This window comes from Hyperolius riggenbachi, chromosome 4 (assembly GCF_040937935.1).
Source record: "Hyperolius riggenbachi isolate aHypRig1 chromosome 4, aHypRig1.pri, whole genome shotgun sequence".
NCBI lineage: Eukaryota > Metazoa > Chordata > Amphibia > Anura > Hyperoliidae > Hyperolius > Hyperolius riggenbachi.
In genome coordinates this window covers 395,206,483-395,225,945 of record NC_090649.1, presented here as the reverse complement: position 1 = coordinate 395,225,945, position 19,463 = coordinate 395,206,483, and the positions used below count along the sequence as shown (strand labels likewise).

The 19,463-nt window shown below is 43.3% G+C and overlaps 1 protein-coding gene across 1 annotated transcript in view; it reads left to right on the top strand.

The window, feature by feature from the left end:
* DTD1 (D-aminoacyl-tRNA deacylase 1) overlaps positions 1–19,463 on the top strand; it is a 203,117-nt gene that overhangs the window by 2,004 nt on the left and 181,650 nt on the right. Inside the window, exons 2-3 of the mRNA XM_068279579.1 lie at positions 8,022–8,112; positions 12,866–13,101. Of these exons, the coding sequence (XP_068135680.1) occupies positions 8,022–8,112; positions 12,866–13,101 (327 nt within the window). The remainder of the gene's footprint in view (positions 1–8,021; positions 8,113–12,865; positions 13,102–19,463) is intronic.

The following is a 19,463-nucleotide window of genomic DNA, read 5'->3' as shown; positions in this document are numbered from 1 at the left end:
TAGGCATTGCCTGATGAGTGCTAATGACTAAATAGAGTGCACCTGTGTGTAATCTAATGTCAGTACAAATACAGCTGCTCTGTGACGGCCTCAGAGGTTGTCTAAGGGAATATTAGGAGCAACAACACCATGAAGTCCAAAGAACACACCAGACAGGTCAGGGATAAAGTTATTGAGAAATTTAAAGCAGGCTTAGGCTACAAAAAGATTTCCAAAGCCTTGAACATCCCACGGAGCACTGTTCAAGCGATCATTGATAAAGGGAAGGAGTATGGCACAAATGTAAACCTACCAAGACACGGCCGTCTACCTAAACTCACAGGCCGAACAAGGAGAGCGCTGATTAGATATGCAGTCAAGAGGCCCATGGTGACTCTGGACGAGCCTCAGAGATCTACAGCTCAGGTGAGGGAATCTATCCATAGGACAACTATTAGTCATGCACTGCACAAAGTTGGCCTTTATGGAAGAGTGACAAGAAGAAAGCCATTGTTAACAGAAAAGCATAAGAAGTCCCGTTTGCAGTTTGCCACAAGCCATGTGGGGGACACAGCAAACATGTGGAAGAAGGTGCTCTGGTCGGATGAGACCAAAATGGAACTTTTTGACCAAAATGCAAAACACTATGTGTGGCAGAAAACTAACACTGCACATCACTCTGAACACACCATCCCCACTGTCAAATATGGTGGTGGCTGCATCATGCTCTGGGGGTGTTTCTCTTCAGCAGGGACAGGGAAGCTGGTCGAAGTTGATGGGAAGATGGATGGAGCCAAATACAAGGCAATCTTGGAAGAAAACCTCTTGGAGTCTGCAAAAGACTTGAGACTGGGGCGGAGGTTCACCTTCCAGCAGGACAACAACCCTAAACATAAAGCCAGGGCAACAATGGAATGGTTTAAAACAAAACATATCCATGTCTTAGAATGGCCCATTCAAAGTCCAGATCTAAATCCAATCGAGAATATGTGGCAAAATCTGAAAACTGCTGTTCACAAACGCTGTCCATCTAATCTGACTGAGCTGGAGCTTTTTTGCAAAGAAGAATGGGCAAGGATTTCAGTCTCTAGATGTGCAAAGCTGGTACAGACATATTAAAAGACTGGCAGCTTTAATTGCAACAAAAGGTGGTTCTACAAAGTATTGACTTAGGGGGCTAAATAATTACGCACACCCCTCTTTGCAGTTATTGATTTGTAAAAAATGTTTGGAATAATGTATGATTTTCGTTCCACTTCTCACGTGTACACCACTTTGTATTGGTCTTTCACGTGGAATTCCAATAAAATTGATTCATGTTTGTGGCAGTAATATGACAAAATGTGGAAGACTTCAAGGAGGCCGAATACTTTTGCAAGCCACTGTATATATACTGTACAGTCACAATCAGATGTGTATATCTGACTTTAAAAATACAGGGACTGCTTTATTGAAGCAGCACACGTAACTAATTTTGATTGGTTTATTTCATTTTTGTGTACTAAGCACAGCTATTACTGTATGTATAAATTATTTATGATGAGTCTATTATCTGAGAAATAGAACATTTTATCATATTTTCTATTTTAATTACAGTTTAAATTCATTAGGAGTCGGAGTCGGTGCATTTTTTTCCGACTCCGACTCCAGGCACCCAAAATTACTCTGACTCCACCACTCCTACTTCACAGCCCTGGTTATCGGTACACATGGATTGCAGTAGATTGCGGTACATTTTCCTTTTCTCCTGTCGGACCCAAAGCGCTTGCGAGGCAGCCACTAGAGCGCACTCAGTAGGCAGTATCAGTGTTAAGTAGTATAAGAACTCCTTTCTGAATAGATACTGGCTTACTGAACAGGAAGATTTGAATCCCGGTCTCCTTTGTCAGAGGCCAAGCCCTTAACCATTACACTATTCAGCCGCTGCTTTTTAGTTTACTTTAGGTTCCCTTTAAAGAGACACTGAAGCGAATTTTTTTTTTATATAATGATTTGTATGTGTAGTACAGCTAAAAAATAAAGCATTAGCAGCAGAGACATAAGTCTAATGTTGTTTCCAGTACAGGGAGAGTTAAGAAACTCCAGTTGTTATCTATGCAAATTGCCATTGAGCTCTACGACTTGTCATAGAGAGCTCTGTGTTCTGAAGGCTGTTATCTTAAAGAGACTCCGTAACAAAAATTGCATCCTGTTTTTTATCATCCTACAAGTTCCAAAAGCTATTCTAATGTGTTCTGGCTTACTGCAGCACTTTGTACTATCACAGTCTCTGTAATAAATCAACTTATCTCTCTCTTGTCAGACTTGTCAGGCCTGTGTCTGGAAGGCTGCCAAGTTCTTCAGTGTTGTGGTTCTGCTATGAACTCCCCCTTCCAGGCCCCTCTATGCACACTGCCTGTGTATTATTTAGGATTAGAGCAGCTTCTCTCTTCTCTCTTATCTTTTACAAGCTGGATAAATCGTTCTCTGAGCTGGCTGGGCTTTCACATACTATAGAATTATAAACAGGCAGAGCTGTCTGCACTCTGCAGGAAGAAACAGCCTGACACTTCAGTGGAAGATAGCTGCAGGGGGAAAGAAACACACAAATGATCTCTTGAGATTCCAAAGGAAGGCTGTATACAGCCTGCTTGTGTATGGATGTATTTTCTATGTGTGGACATACTGTACATCAACCTACTTCCTGTTTTGGTGGCCATTTTGTTTGTTTATAAACAAACTTTTTAAAACTTTTTTTAACCACTTTTAATGCGGCGGGGAGCGGCGAAATTGTGACAGAGGGTTATAGGAACTGTCCCCTAACGCACTGGTATGTTTACTTTTGTGTGATTTTAACAATACAGATTCTCTTTAAAGAGACTCTGTAACAAAAATTGCATCCTGTTTTTTATCATCCTACAAGTTCAAAAAGCTATTCTAATGTGTTCTGGCTTACTGCAGCACTTTATACTATCACTGTCTCTGTAATAAATCAATGTATCTTTCCCCTGTCAGACTTGTCGGCCTGTGTCTGGAAGGCTGCCAAGTTCTTCAGTGTTGTGGTTCTGCTATGAACTCCCCCTTCCAGGCCCCTCTATGCACACTGCCTGTGTGTTATTTAGGATTAGAGCAGCTTCTCTCTTCTCTCTTATCTTTTACAAGCTGGATAAATCGTTCTCTGAGCTGGCTGGGCTTTCACATACTGAAGAATTACAGACAAGGGCAAAGCTGTTTGCAGGAAGAAACAAGCAGCCTGAAACTTCAGTGCATGAGAACAGGGGGAAAGAAACACACAAATGATCTCTTGAGATTCAAAAGGAAGGGTGTATACAGCCTGCTTGTGTATGGATGTATTTTCTATGTGTGGACATACTGTACATCAACCTACTTCCTGTTTTGGTGGCCATTTTGTTTGTTTATAAACGAACTTTTTAAAACTGTTTTTAACCACTTTTAATGCGGCGAGGAGCGGCGAAATTGTGTCAGAGGGTAATAGGAGATGTCCCCTAACGCACTGGTATGTTTACTTTTGTGCGATTTTAACAATATAGATTCTCTTTAAAGCGGATCCGAGATGAAAAACTAACTATAACAAGTAACTTATCTATGTATCTTATCTAAAGTTTAGATAGTTTACACAGCAAATCTAGCTGCAAACAGCTTCAATAGATTATGATTATTTCTTCCTGTGATACAATGACAGCAGCCATGTTGTTTATAAACATTACAAACAGGAAAGCTTATCTGCATCTTCTGTGAAAAAAAACAAAAAACCTAATTCCCATCCTCCTCCCTCCTCCCCTCTACAATTTCTGGCTAGTAATACTTCCCCCTCCTCCTGCCCAGACTGAGTATCCATGAGCCCTTGCTACTGCCAAGGCTCTCTGAAAAACTGTGGGCGAGGCTTGTTTAGTTTATAGGGAATTAGAGAATTACAACAAAAACAAAAAAGTATTTGGCTTGAGGAATGCCCTATAAACAATAGGAAAGGAACACAGTTATGAAATGAGTAAAAGTTCATCTCGGATCCACTTTAACTGTATTGTTTCTTCTTTTGCAGAGAAAAGTTCATTTAGAATGCTGAATAATGTGTAAACTGCAAATATTAGAGAATGATGCAGTGTTATAAAAAAAAAGCTGTATAACTGAAAATAAAAATATGAGAATTTTTTTTTGCTACTAATGTTCTAGTAATTATCTGTAGATTCTGTACTACACAAACAATTCATTATATCATAACTTTTTTCCGCTTCAGTGTCTCTTTAAAGAACGCCCGAGGTGATATGAAACTTAAAAACTAGATTTAAATAAAAAATAAAACTGGGGGATATTTAAAGGAAAACTTAAGTGAACTATAAAAAATGAGATTTACTCACCTGGGGCTTCCCTCAGCCCCCAGCAGCCGATCGGTGCCCTCGCAGCTCTGTTCCGATGGCCCAGGACCCGCCGGCGAACACTTCCGGTTTGGCCGTCACCGGCCGACAGGCATGGGAACGCGAGTGATTCTTCGCGTTCCCAGCCTGTATATCGCTCCCTATGCTGCTATTGCGGCCAGCCAATCGGCTGCTGGGGGCTGAGGGAAGCCCCAGGTGAGTAAATCTCATTTTTTATAGTTGACTTAAGTTTTCCTTTAACCACTTAACGACCCCCTAACGCCTATAGGCGTCGGCAGGTCGAAGTGGTGTTTCCATGGAAACGACCGCTCGTTCCATGTCAGTTCACGGAGGGTGTCTCCGTGAACAGCCTGCGAGGCTCCGATCGCGGCTTGCAGGCTAATTGTAAACACCCGGGGAAGAAATCCCCTGTGTTTACATCATACGGCGCTGCTGTTGCAGCAGCGCCGTAAAGGAGTTGAGAGATCCCCGGCCTTTGATTGGACGGGGATCGTCGCTGTCTGATAGGCTAAAGCCTATTAGAGGCGGTACAGGACGGATCGCCGTCCGGTGCCGCCCATAGCCAAGGGGAGAGGGAGGGAAAGAGAAGGAGGGAGGAATATCGCTGCGGAGGGGGGCTTTGAGGAGCCCCCCCGCTCGGCCACACAGAGCATCGACGATCAGACCCCCCCCCCAGCAGGACATCCCCCTAGTAGGGGAAAAAAGGGGGGAAGTCTGATCGCCCTGCCTCAATCATAGATCTGTGCTGCGGGCTGGAGAGCCCACGCAGCACAGATCAGCCAAAAATAGCGTGGTCCTTAAGTGGTTAAAAAAAAAAATCATTTTTAGGAAGAGGACAAATACAATTGTTTTTCTCATCAATTTATTTTCACCTTGGATGTCCTTTAAGGCCTATTTTCCGTGGATAGCTGAACTGCTCGTTTGTTGAGCAGTTCAGCCTCCCAACTGCCAGCATTTACATGCAGCTGAGGCGGAGTTACCCATCGGTGGAAAAGCGTTTCATGTTGTGTCTGAGCATGGCAACCACTATGCTCAGATGTAAGTCCATGACAGGCGGGGAATTTACCACCTTCTACACACAGGAACAAAGTAATACAACTGACATGATTAAGGCATCTATACATGAATAAAACAAATGTATGGATGCTCTGTCATCTGGCATGCTACGTCTCTGGGGCAGCAGATAAGAGTTGACGTGTTCTGAAGCATCACTATCTACAGCGAAAGTCCTTTTAAGATAGTAAGACCTCACAGCGTGAACTTATGTCAACTTTCACAGATGTGAGACGCCAAAGCTTGTATACAACATTTGTATGTTACATATGGATGCTTAAATAATATCAGTTTTATTATTCTGCTGCAGTTCATAAACATAAAATATGAGACACCCCAGCTTCTGTATTACACGATACTTGAAAGGGTGCTGTAGTAATCTAGTTAGTCCCAAAAAGTTATAATTTCACCATACATCTGCCTGCTGGTACCAATGGGAAAACCAGTACAACACTTTGCTGTGGTTATTGTTATAGACATCTGCAGATGCACAAAATGGTGCTGTGTGCCTTTTTCTTGTCCTGCATAAAGAGAGGGTCTGTGCTTAACCATTTCAGCCCGCTGGGATTTTTCACCTTATGCATCAGTGCAATTTTTACCTTCCATTCATTCGCTAATAACTTTATCACTACTTATCACAATTTATTGATCTATATCTTGTTTTTTCCGCCACTAATTAGGCTTTCTTTGGGTGGTACATTTTGCTAAGAATTATTTATTTATAAATGCATTTTAACAGGATTAATAAGAAAAAAATTGAAAAAATTCATTATTTATCAGTTTTCGGCCATTATAGCTTTAAAATAATCCATGCTACCATAATTAAAACCTATGTATTTTATTTGCCCGTGTGTCTTGGTTATTATACCATTTAAATTTTGTCCCTATCACAATGTATGGCGCCAATATTTTATTTGGAAATAAAGGTGCATTGTTTCCGTTTTGCGTCCATCACTATTTACAAGCTTATAATTTAAAAAATGTTTGTAGTATACCCCCTTCAAATGCATATTTAAAGGGACTCCGAGCAGTGCCTGTGGGTATGCCTTTAAGCATACCCACAACTAATTAATTATATCCTCACACCTACCAGCAGGATGTTTGTAATTATATCCCCTTGGGTTCCTTGTATTTTATTGCATTGTGCTGAATGGAGCTGCCGACTTTGGGAAAAAGTCGCCCTGTGTAATACAAGTAACTATGGAAAGATGCATACTATTTTGAAGCTCTCCTTCTCCTTTTTCCAACGATATATAAACCGCTGCCCTACGCCTTTTAGTTTTCGTTATTTTCGCGATCGAAATCACGGCCGCGGCAATGGTATGCATCTTTCCATAGTTACTGCACTGCTCGAAGTCCCTTTAAAAAGTTCAGACCCTTAGGTTACTATTTATGTATTTTCTTTTTCTTTAATTGTATTTTTTCTTTTCCATTAAAAAAATTATTTGGGTAATATTTTGGTGTGGGACATAAACAGTTCATTTTTAATGTTGTTAAATGTGTAAATTGTAATGTAAAAAATGTGTAGATGTAGTTTTACTATTTGGTCACAAGATGGCCAGCTTCATTTTTGTTTTCCCTCCTTGTACTTCTCGCTAAGCGGACGTACAAGGGGAATGCGGAAATTTTTCCGGGCAGAAGAACTGAAGCCTCATGTGTGAGCGCTTCGGTTTTTCTGCGGGGGACAGGGATCGGTGATCGGGAACCATGTTCTCTTTCACTGATCCCAGGGCTACCGGGAGACACGGGGGTGCGCCCGCCCGCGATCGCAGCAGAGCAGCTGCCCGGACGTGAGCTTCTTGTCTGGGCGGCAGAAATGTGTACCCCAGGCGACGTGACATCATAATGAGATAAACATGTGTATGTACAGTGAAAAATATGTTAATAACCAAACACAGGGGAAGAGGCACCCAGATGAAACAAGTTAAAGTTAAAAGCAATAGTAAAATCAAGAAAAATAAAGGTAACTTACCTCTCAGGACGATACAAATTTTTGAATAGGATAAAGGCATCAGGCCAATAAGTACCGCAGTTTTACAGCCATAAAGCTTGGAGCGAGGGACGCATCGGTGCTCATTGGGCTGGAGGAAGCCCCAGGTAAGTATAAAATCTTTTAATTTGCCGATCTAAGGATACCTTTAAATCTGACAGTGAACACTAAAAACAACACGATAGGTAAGCTAAATAAATAATTTCTTATTGCAAGATTTTTTTTTTCCTGTTAATATGGAGTTTTATCCCACTTAAATATTAAGTGGGATACCATATTGTTGCTCAAACTTTTCTGGTTGCTAACCTTAGCAAGATACAGTAGATTGCAAAGCAAACTACCAACAGAGAGAAAAATCTAAAATTACAATCTCCCAACAAAGGTGTAATCAGTAGATAACTAGTGGGTTCAGAGAATTAATCAATCAGCACACTGATCATGGATTTGTCTAAATGTTGCATTTTATTATTTATATTTATTTATCAATGTTACACAGTTATATAACTCTGACACATTTTCTGCAGATCATTATGGGGTGCATTCAAGCAACTAAGAGTCCTTTGTCCTGAAAAGGGACCCCCATTTGGGTTGAAGCTTGGCTGAGCTATATACTTTTCTATTTGCAGTGGGAGAGGAGCAGGTCAGCTCCATTGGACGTGGCATCTGTGTGTTGCTGGGTATTTCTGTGGAAGATGTACAAAAGGATATTGATTATATGTAAGTCTGTTACAGCTTTCTATGTTGTCCATTAGAATGTAGGTGAGTTGTTATGTTACTGTGTTGTTGAATAAACATCAGAATGTAAAGCAGAATTACAGCAAGACATAAAATTACAAACTATTTCTCAACTCGTTATTGCCCTCATAGCTATCCTACCTTCCTTTGTTGGAAAGTAAGATCTTCTGTGTAAAAATCACAATCCCCCTCTGCTCAGTCTCCTGTCAGCTCAGTGACTCATAAGGCTGCATGGGAAAGAGAGAAAATATTAAAGAGAATCTGTACTGTAAAATTCTTACAATAAAAAGCATAACATTCTCTTCATTATGTTCTCCTGGCCCCCTCTGTGCTGTTTCTGCCACTCCCTGCTGCAACCCTGGCTTGTAATTGCCATTTTTATGCAGTGTTTACAAACAAAAGACATGGCTTCTAACCAGAGTATGATAGGCTGAGAATGGCTTACTGTGTGACTCATGCAGAGCTTGGAGAGGGTGTGTAAAGCTTCTGCCTATCATAAGCAGTGCTGCACATTCCACACATTCCAGCCTGAGCCCAACAGAGCCGACAGAGGAAAGAAGATAAGATTTATTACAGAGACAGTGCAACTAGAAAAGGCTGCTGTAAGACAGAGCATATTAGAACAGGCATAGGAACTTATAGGATAGAAGAAATAAGGCTCAACGTTTTGTTACAGAGTCTCTTTAACATTCGTATGTACTTTTTTGAGAACAGGAGTTTGTTCTCAGAAGATATAATGGTGTGGGTAATCCAAGAGGAAATTTTGAGTATAATTCCACTTTAAAATCATGCCTAGCAAGCACATGGTGCTGTGAGTTCTAAATAGCTCCAGTGTTTGGCACGAACAGTCCCGGCTATCCAGAACTCAACTAACTAGCAATTTTCTCAGGCCAGTTTCAGACTGCCAATTGACAACCCAGGGGGGGACCTCCAAAAACATGCCTTCGGGGATCACTGCGTTAGTATGCGGTAATCCCCATCTGGCAGCTGTAATACTCTTTTCTGCATGTGCAACGCGTAAAACTTGCTGCAGGCATGTTAACATACACCCGTTGGCATAGACTTATGTGACTTCAGGTCTGCAACAGGTTGGCGCACGGTAACGTAGGTTTGCGTTGAAAATGTCACTTCCGTCGTATCGCACCACACTGCATTTGTATGGAAGGCCCTATAGACTTTCATTGCCCTGCGGTGGGGTGCGGAAAGGGCCCTCAGGCTGTTTGTGGGCTCTGCTGTGCTTAAAGACTGGGTTCCGCAGCTCACCCAAGGTTAATAAACTTTCAATAATTGGCCCGTATGCAATTAACTTCTTCTCCTGAATTTTCTCCTAGGACATCATTTTAACCTCTCTGGCGTTCTATTAAGATTGCCAGGGAGGCTGCGCAGCAGTATCTTTTGGATTTTTTTAAAAAATCATGTAGTTAGCCTAGCGCTAGCTACATGATTCCGCCCTCCCTGCCGCATCCCTCCCACCCCTCCGATCGCCGCCGGCGCGCTTGCCCATAAGGAAATCCCGTTCTGAACGGGATTTCCTTTAGGGCTTCCCCCGTCGCCATGGCGACGAGCGGAATGACGTCATCGACGGCGTGTTGTCACAGGGAGTCCCGATCCACCCCTCAGCGCTGCCTGGCACTGATTGGCCAGGCTGCGCACAGGGTCTCGGGAGGGGGTTCCTGTTACGTGTCGGGTAGCAGCGGATCGGCGGCTCGTCCATACCGCCAAGGAGGTTAACACTTTTTTTTTTTAATTAACGTTTCAGCGCTTTGCAGTTGAAATGCAAGCTTGTTTTCTGTTCAGTGTATTCCTATGCTCGACTAAACCAGGATTTCCTACAGTACAAGACTAACCTGCAGCAGTTCCACACTGCCCTTGCTCATGCGAAGCAGGAATACTTTACCAAGCTCATCGGAGCACAAGCTTCCAATCCCCGGCGTCTTTTTAGCACCTTCAACTCCCTGCTTAAACCCACCCCCCACCTTCTGTTTCCTCCCTCTCTGCCACAGATTTAGCCACCCACTTCACCAACAAAATAGTCTCCATCCGTCAGGAAATATCCAATCTTCAATCTTCACCTCCCACCTGCTCACAACCTACTCCTTCTCCACCCTATCCTCCCCTCACCTCCTTCACTCCTACTACCACTGAGGAGGTCAACCACCTACTGCAGACTTCCCATACCACTACCTCCCCCCTTGACCCTATCCCTTCTGATCTACTTCAGCCTCACTTCACGGATCTGGCCCCAGTCCTCACTACCATGTTTAACCACCCTGGCGTTCTATTAAGATCGCCAGGGCAACTGCGGGAGGGTTTTTTTTAAATAAAAAAAAAACTATTTCATGCAGCCAACTGAAAGTTGGCTGCATGAAAGCCCACTAGAGGGCGCTCCGGAGGCGTTCTTCCGATCGCCTCCGGCGCCCAGAATAAACAAGGAAGGCCGCAATGAGCGGCCTTCCTTGTTTTGCTTAGATCGTCGCCATAGCGACGAGCGGAGTGACGTCATGGACGTCAGCCGACGTCCTGACGTCAGCCGCCTCCGATCCAGCCCTTAGCGCTGGCCAGAACTTTTTGTTCCGGCTACGCTGGGCTCAGGCGGCTGGGGGGACCCTCTTTCGCCGCTGCTCGCGGCGGATCGCCGCAGAGCGGCGGCAATTAGGCAGCACACGCGGCTGGCAAAGTGCCGGCTGCGTGTGCTGCACTTTATTTGATGAAAATCGGCTCAGCAGGGCCTGAGCGGCAGCCTCCGGCGGTGATGGACGAGCTGAGCTCGTCCATACCGCCAGGCTGGTTTTTAACCTCTCCCTATCCACAGGCACCTTCCCCTCAGACTTCAAGCAGGCCACTGTACTGCCTCTGCTCAAGAAACCCTCCCTCGACCCCTCGCTACCCTCCAACTACCGCCCGATCTCCCTCCTCCCCTTCGCCTCAAAACTCCTTGAGCGTCTGGTTCACAAACGCCTGACCCAGTACCTCAATGCCAACTCACTACTAGACCCACTGCAATCTGGATTTCGGCCTGCCCACTCAACCGAAACGGCTCTCACCAAAGTGGTCAATGACCTTGCCTTAGCTAAAGCTGAAGGTAAGTACACCATTCTCCTCCTCCTTGACCTTTCAGCAGCTTTTGATACAGTAGATCATCCCCTACTCCTCCAGTCCCTCCAATCCATGGGCATTCACGATCTCGCCCTGACCTGGCTTTCATCCTACCTCTCCAACCGCTCCTTCACGACCTCCTTCAATGAGTCCTCGTCCACCCCCAACCACCTCTCAGTGGGAGTCCCCCAAGGCTCGGTCCTTGGCCCCCTACTGTTCTCCCTATACACATCCTCCATTGGCAAGGTTATCTCCTCCATGGGTTTTAACTATCATCTGTATGCAGATGACACACAGATCTACCTCCACACCCCTGACATATCCACCACTACCATGGACAAGGTCTCCTCCTGCCTATCTGCCATCTCCTCCTGGATGTCCGCTAGGTTCCTAAAACTAAATCTAGACAAAACGGAATTTATGATCTTCCCACCCCGGTCATCCCTGGACCTCCCAGATGTGCAGGTCACTGTTAACCACACTACTATTCACCCTACCTCTCAAGCCCGCTGTCTGGGTGTCACCCTGGACTCCGCACTCTCCTTCACTCCCTACATCCAAAACCTCACAAAGTCCTGCAACTTCCACCTTCGTAACATCTGTAAGATTCGCCCTTTCCTGACCCCTGCCACCACCAAACTCCTCATCCATTCCCTCATAATTTCCCGCCTCAACTACTGCAATGCCCTTCTGTCTGGACTCCCTAAGACCCGAATAGCCCCACTGCAGTCCATCATGAATGCGGCTGCCAGAATTATCCACTCCTCCCATCGCTCCACCAGGGCGGCTCCCCTCCGTGAATCCCTCCACTGGCTTCCTATCCAGTCCAGAATCAGATTCAAGATATTGTGTCTGACCTACAAATCCATCCACAAAACCTGTCCAACCTACATTTCTGATCTTACTCAGAGATACACACCTAGCCGCTCACTCCGCTCCTCCAATGAACTTCGCCTGACCGTCCCCCGCATCACCCAGTCCCATGCACGCCTCCAAGACTTCTCAAGAGCCGCTCCGACACTATGGAACTCCCTACCTCCACCCATTAGGGCAGCCCCCTCTTTCAACACCTTCAAGAAGGCCCTCAAAACTCACCTTTTCACTCTTGCCTACCACCCCTCACAATTGCTCTAAACCCACAGCCGAACTCTGGTCCCCTACCTCTCGTGTCCCTACCTCTCCCTCTAGATTGTAAGCCTTTGGGCAGGGTCCTCACTCCTTTTGTGTCCTACCTGATCATGCACATCTATTACTGTGCACCCATGCTATGCATTTGAGTGAACCTAACTTGCCTAACTCCATGCTCCCATCCAGTGACTGACTAAGCATTACCTTGTACTCATACTGTGCTGTGTGATCTGGTTTTCTTGTATTCCTGTATTGTCATATTGCTGTTTGTCACCCCTAAATATTGTCTGTAACCTAAATTAATGTCCAGCGCTGCGTAATATGTTGGCGCTTTATAAATACAACAAATAAATAAATAAATAAAATGCTGTCTATGTCCTCCATGCTGTCTATTGTTTAGTCTTTTCAGTATTGATTCTTCATTTGCAGCATTTGTAAGTGATGTGGCTTAGGCAGATGTTTAATTCTTATAGCCCTAGGTCATAGCTTTGCTGTTTTTTTGTCTTTGCAGGGTAAGAAAAATCCTCAATCTCCGGATATTTGCGGATGATAGTGGCAAGCAATGGAGTAAAAGTGTAATGGACAAGCAGTATGAAGTGCTGTGTGTCAGCCAGTTTACTCTGCAGTGTGTCTTAAAGGGAAATAAGCCTGACTACCACATGGCCATGCCTGCTGAGCAAGCAGAGCCATTTTACCAGGACTTCTTGGAGCAGATGAGGAAGGCCTACAAGCCAGAGCTTATCAAAGGTAAAACAACTTGACAGTCAGTTCATATTAAGTACTCTGAGGCCTCATTCGCTGCAGCTGAGGTTTTGACATTCATTTGTATATGTGGCTTACATGGGGGGAGTATTTTACTTGCACTTATGTTGTATTTTGGGGGCTTTGTTTAGAGGACATCTGAACTGAGAGTTAAATGGAGGCTGCATTATTTATATCCTTTTAAACAATACCAGTTGCCTGACGTTCTGCTGATCTCTTTTGTTGCATTAGTGTCTGAAACAAGCATGTTGCTAGACCAGTCAGACTTCAGTCAGATCACGCATGATCTGCATGCTTGTTCAGCATCTATGGCTAAAAGTATAAGCCGAATCTACACAATACGATTCTTTATATGATTCAATTACGATTCTATATACGATCCGATTAAATCCGACATGTCCGATCAGGATTCGATTGCAAAACAATGGCAAATCGAATTGAATCGAATCGAATCCTGATAGGACATGTCGGATTTAATCGGATCGTAAATAGAATCGTAATTGAATCGTATAAAGAATCGTATCGTGTATATTGGGCTTTAGAGGCAGAGGATCAGCAGGACATCCAGGCAACTGGTATTGTTTAAAAGGAAATTAATATGGCAGTCTCCATATCTCTCTCACTTCAGGTGTCCTTTAACACCCTTTTCATTGAGGAAAATAAAAGGTACAATGTTGACAGCTTTAAAGCAGAGAAATTTTAATTTGCCACTTCTAGAAAAGAGATCCTTAGTCAGAGAAGGCCTGTAAAGGTAGAATTTGAACTTCAGCTCTGCCCACATTAGTTGTGGATGCAGGAACAGAGGCCTGCAAGCCCTGCGTTATTGTTATATCAGAGGCCAGTGGGTTGCTCATACCTATGCATACATTGGCACGGTAGTACAGGATGCTGGGTATCGGGTTTGCGATTGCCGGATGTCTTCTGCCCATGCTATGCTGTTTTTGGCTTTTGCTGTTTGTTGTCTTGTTTTCTTAGACATTTCCCCTTAATATTAACCCATTCCTGATGCCTAACCTTGGTCTTCTAACCCTAGAAAATGAAGGCATCCTCCCACTACCCCAATCCCAAACAACCCTCAATATCTGCGGCCTAATCTTAAGTGAATTTTCATTGTACTTGCCATCTTCGGCATCCGTCTCCTAATCCTTCTTTCCTCGGCTTAAGATCCGTCAGTATTCCCAATCTTTTGGCACTGATTTTATCCTCTACATTCCCCTATAACCTGTGTCAAAGTAGCCATTTACAGTTAATAACAACCCAGCTTGACAAATGATTGACTACAACTTGATGGTGATTGATTTACCATTTTATATTACATAATTTCAATCTGATTTCAGTAGAACTGTGATCCAGAGTCAATCAAATTGCTGCACCTATTAGCTTGTTCATATTGATGCTATACAGAGCCGTATGACCATCAATTCCCCACTGCTTCTCCCCCTCTGGATCGATTAGAAATTACTTTTGTGCTTAATCAAAGTTTCAGTCATAGCATTTGGTGGTGATATAGATTAAATCTGCTGAGAAAGTGGACAAAAATATTGTTCAGGGTCTGGAGACTGACCTCTTGTAGGTGACATGAAGAAACATATTTAGAGTTTTCTTTAGAGTGGAATGAGGAAGTTTAAACCCAAATGATCAGGATTTGCCATGCTTGCAAATTAACACTAGAGATGGTCTGAACGGTTCACCGGCGAACGGTTCCAGGCGAACTTCCGGGGGTTCGCGATCGCGGAGAGCCGCAAACTTTACCGAAAATTCGATTCGCGAAGGCAGGATTCATTGGAGAAGACTCTGATGCTGATAAAGATCGAGGGCAAAAAGAGGAGGGAACAGCAGAGAATTAGATGGCTAGATAGCATCATGGAACCAACGAACAGGAATTGGTCAAGGTATGAGAGGCAAGAGAGGATTGTGGGGCCTGGCATGCTGTGGTTCAAGGGGTCACATGTGACCTGAAGTAAAGTTACCATGAGGTGCCACCAAGTTGTTAAGTTCAAGTGTGCCCAGACATCTCAGGTGAAACTGGAAACAAATCTGAATATCTTCGTCCCTGAATTTTGTTCCACATCCTCTTGTCATCCACAAATCCAGGTAATAATGGTCCTCACCGTGACTTTGATTGGTGGGAAGTAGGAAAAGCGCAGGAGAAATACTACATGAGAGAAGCCTGTCCCTTTAGTCATCTAGAATTATCCCCTGTACACACTGGAGACAATTAGAAGAATAATCGTTCAGCTATCTTGCGGTAAGCAGATACTGTATCAAAATCAGGGGACCAGAAAGGAATACCAAAAGTATCACACTCCTCCTCACTCCACTATAACACAATAATACTTCACAGTATTTTTTTTATAGATTAGAAGTTAGCTATAGACATTAAATCTAATGAAAATCTATTAATACTGAGGCATTGATCAATATTACTATCAGGATATTGTTCAGAGCGACCTGCTGTGGCAGACAATCTATATCAGACAAGATTCCTTCTATTTGTTTCTTTGGAAATACTACTGTTCAGTATGTTAGCCCCAGCATTTTGGTAATTTACCCTCTAGAGTTAAACAGGTGCTTCTACTACTGGGACTTAGGCTGGGTTGACACATAAACTGTGTACAGTTCCATTCCAATCCTGTCAGTTTTTTATCAGTTTTCTATGGCTGAGTTCACACATACAATGTGTACAGTTCCTGTCCTGTCAGTTTTGTATCCGTTTTCTATGACTGGGCACATACATATAATGCATACAGTTCTTTTCAGGTCCATTAAAGCTGATAGAGAATGAATGCAAACTAACAGGTCAGTACAGGACTGGAACAGAACTGTGCGCGTTTTCTGTGTGATCCCAGCCTAAAGCCAAACCCCAGGGAAAACAAATCACAGGATAGTGTTCCAAGGTAATAAAGCGGACCTAAACTCAAACTTCCTCTCTGCTCTAAAAGAAACGCAACAGCATAATAACTTTAAAAGAAAAACATTTCTTTGGTACAGCTAGTACAAATCCTGCAATAAATCTGCAGCGTGTCTACTTCCTGCTTTCATGGAAGCAGATGTCCTGTGTTTACAAATCAGCTATTCTGCCGCGGCAGAGGAGATTCCTGACCTGACACAGCTGAGAGAGATCAAATTGCGGTGGTAATTAGGCACAGATACGCGGAAATAGACAGTGTAAACTCTCTAAATACATAAATGTCTCTGTTTTTTTCCTTCTGTCCTGTGGAAAAGCTCAGGTCCACTTTAAAACTCCACATGGGTTTTCATTACTGTCTGCGCTCTCACCTTGGCGAATGTCAAGAGAGGAAGTTTGTTTACTTGCAGCAAGGATGGAGAGAGTAACAAGTCAAATATTTTGGTCAAGTGATTAGGAGCTAGAGCTAGACTGAGACATCCTCCATCAGATTTTTCTTGCTGTCCTTCATTTCCGGTACCTATATCCAGGGCAACGTAGTGTTGTGGATAACACCCTTGCCTTGCAGCACTAGAGTCCCTGGTTTGACTCTCAGCCTGGACCGTATCTAATGAAGGTTGTATGTTCTTGCCACGTTGGTGTGTTTTTCTCCAGGCTTTCTGGTGTTTTCTCCCAAATCCTAAGAACAAACTGATGTTAATTAGTACCCCCCCAAATTTGGCCTAAACTATAATAGGAGTCCCATGACTGTGGTAGGGATTAGATTTTGAGCTCCTTTTGAGTGACATTTAGTGATGTGTCTACGTACTTGGTAAAGCGATATAAATGAAATCAGTGCTTTTTAAATAGTTTTATAAGAACTTTCATAATTATTACATAGCTGTGGCCAGTTGTGTCTGCCTTTTCCACACCTGCTTTTGGTATCTGTTATCTAAATGAAGAATGTTACAAAAATGTCACATTTGTTGATGCACAGCGTAGGATAATATCGTTCTTTGTTAAGCCGTAATGACTCTTGTGAAAGCCTCCTCACATAGCGGATTAGTATACTGAGTTGTTATACGTGAGTCATCACACAGTTTACCGGGTTTAGTTTGTCCCAGTTGTACCTGTGGATGACTCGGTGTGTACCGCGGTTCCAGCAGTTACATAGCGGGAGTCTGCAGCAGAGACAGATGCGTATTATTTGCCCAGGGAACATTTGTCTGTAGGTTTTATCATATAACTGCTGATTGCAATTTACGCAGGATGACGGTACTTCTACTCCCAACTCACTCAAGTTCCATTTTTGTTAGCGCGGTTTGTGTTTGTGCAGCCAATTCGCCATGATTGCTGATTTGTAATGGCAGGATGGGAGGATTTGATTAGGTAGAAGCAATTATACGTTAAAAAACAACTCTGGAACATAGAGAAATACAGGAGGCGGCTGATGGCGACACTTGTTTGTTTTAAAGCTTAAAGTGAACCTGAGGTAAAAATAAACTGATGAGATAATTGTATTTATGCTCCTACTCCTAAAAATGACTTTTTTCGATATCCATGGTTTTATTTTATATTTAAACATTTACAAACTAGATTTAATGTTTTGTTGCCTCTGCTCAATGCCAGACAAATAAGTGTCTAGGAGTTAGAAAAAGGTCAATAGTTCATGTCTCCCTTTGTCCTCAGAAGTTGTATTCTGCTAGGAAAACTTTATGGCTGTAATTTGCTAATTATTATTATTATTATTTAGTATTTATATAGCGTCGACATATTACGCAGCGCTGTACAGAGTATATATATATATATTGTCTTGTCACTAACTGTCCCTCAAAGGAGCTCACAATCTAATCCCTACCATTGCCATATGTCTATATTATGTAGTGTAAGTACTGTAGTCTAGGGCCAATTTAGGGGGAGCCAATTAACTTATGTTTTTGTATTAGTGATGTTTACTATATTCCTGACAAGGCACTGACAAGACAGAAGCTGTCACTTCAATGCCTAAAAATTAACTCTTTCAGGAAGCAAAATAGAACAAGTAAAACAGTCTAGTTATTAATGTTTTGCACTCTACATACACATGTTTATCTCATCATATCACATATCGCCTCAAGTACACTTTTTAACCTATAAATAAAATTATGGAAACGTGCAGATTTTTTTTCCCATCATATATAGAACTTCAGGATAGATGCATTTCTGAAACATTATTATAGAACCCCAGCCCAGTTTTGGGCACAAGTGTTCTCATCCTGTGTAGGCACTGAATTACAGAACACTTTTCATTGGTGTATGAGCTGTTTAGAGGAAACCTGAAGTGAAAATAAAGTCATGAGATAAACAGTTGTATCTATAGCCCTGACCCCAAAATCGCACTTTCCTGCAATCCTATCCTATTATCTCATAATGTTGCATGTCACTTCAGGTACACTTTAGTTACACTTTCCCATGTAAATCACTTTTGAAGTCCCCGGTCAGGAGCCCCTGCTACAGTCTTTTCTTGCAGTGAAGATATCCAGAGCTTTGGCTGAGATTTTCTCAGAGAGCACCCTTCAGTCTGTTACACTGTGGTGATACTGAGCCCTTACCCATTGATACTTTAAATGGTAGGTGGGCACATAACAGCCATGCACTCAGTCCAGAAAGCAGTGACACATTAGTCGTTGCCACAGCGACGCCTCACTTCAGCAGAGGAGGCAGGGGAAGCACAGGGAAAAGGCTGGGCAGAGAGACAGGGATTCCCCTGGCTGGCAATGATTATATTTGCCAATTAACAGAGCAAGGACGAGCTTTCACTGTTCTCATGATACTAATTAAACTGTTTTCAACTCTGTGAATGCTCTGCAACCATCTTTTATGTACCTAACAGTAAGTACTAAAATTTTAGTTTGGGGAGTTTAATCCCAATTTAAGAGTAATATTTGAAGTAAGAAGTGGACTTTGTGGAGCAGTGAAGCCTTTGTCACTCTTGCCATACATCACTTTAGCAAATACAACATACGCAGTCATGCAACTAACATCATTACTTTTACTGCTCACAATGAGACAGCTGTGTGTGTTTGTGTGTGTGTGTATGTGTATCAAATACATCATAGCATAAATAGATCAGAAGAGCAATTATTTTGTGTGAAAGAATCCCCTCCTGCTGCATTTATTGTGCTTCTGAGCCTGGAGTTCATGTATCGTAGGCCTTATGCCATTCCAGGGGGGGGGGGAGGCAAGTGCCACCAGGCGCTGGGTCCCTAGGGGCGCCCAGCCGGGACCCTGAGTTTTTTTTAATATATTTGTTTCCCAGCAGTGAGATACAGGGAAGCGGTATTGACAGCGGTGGAGAAGGGGGACGTCTCCCCCCCCCTTCCCTCACCTTAGGGTTTCCCCTTCCTTGCTCTTCCCTCCAGATATGAGCGGCAGACCGCGGCAGAACACTTACTCTATTCCCGGCACGGTAGAGAGATCT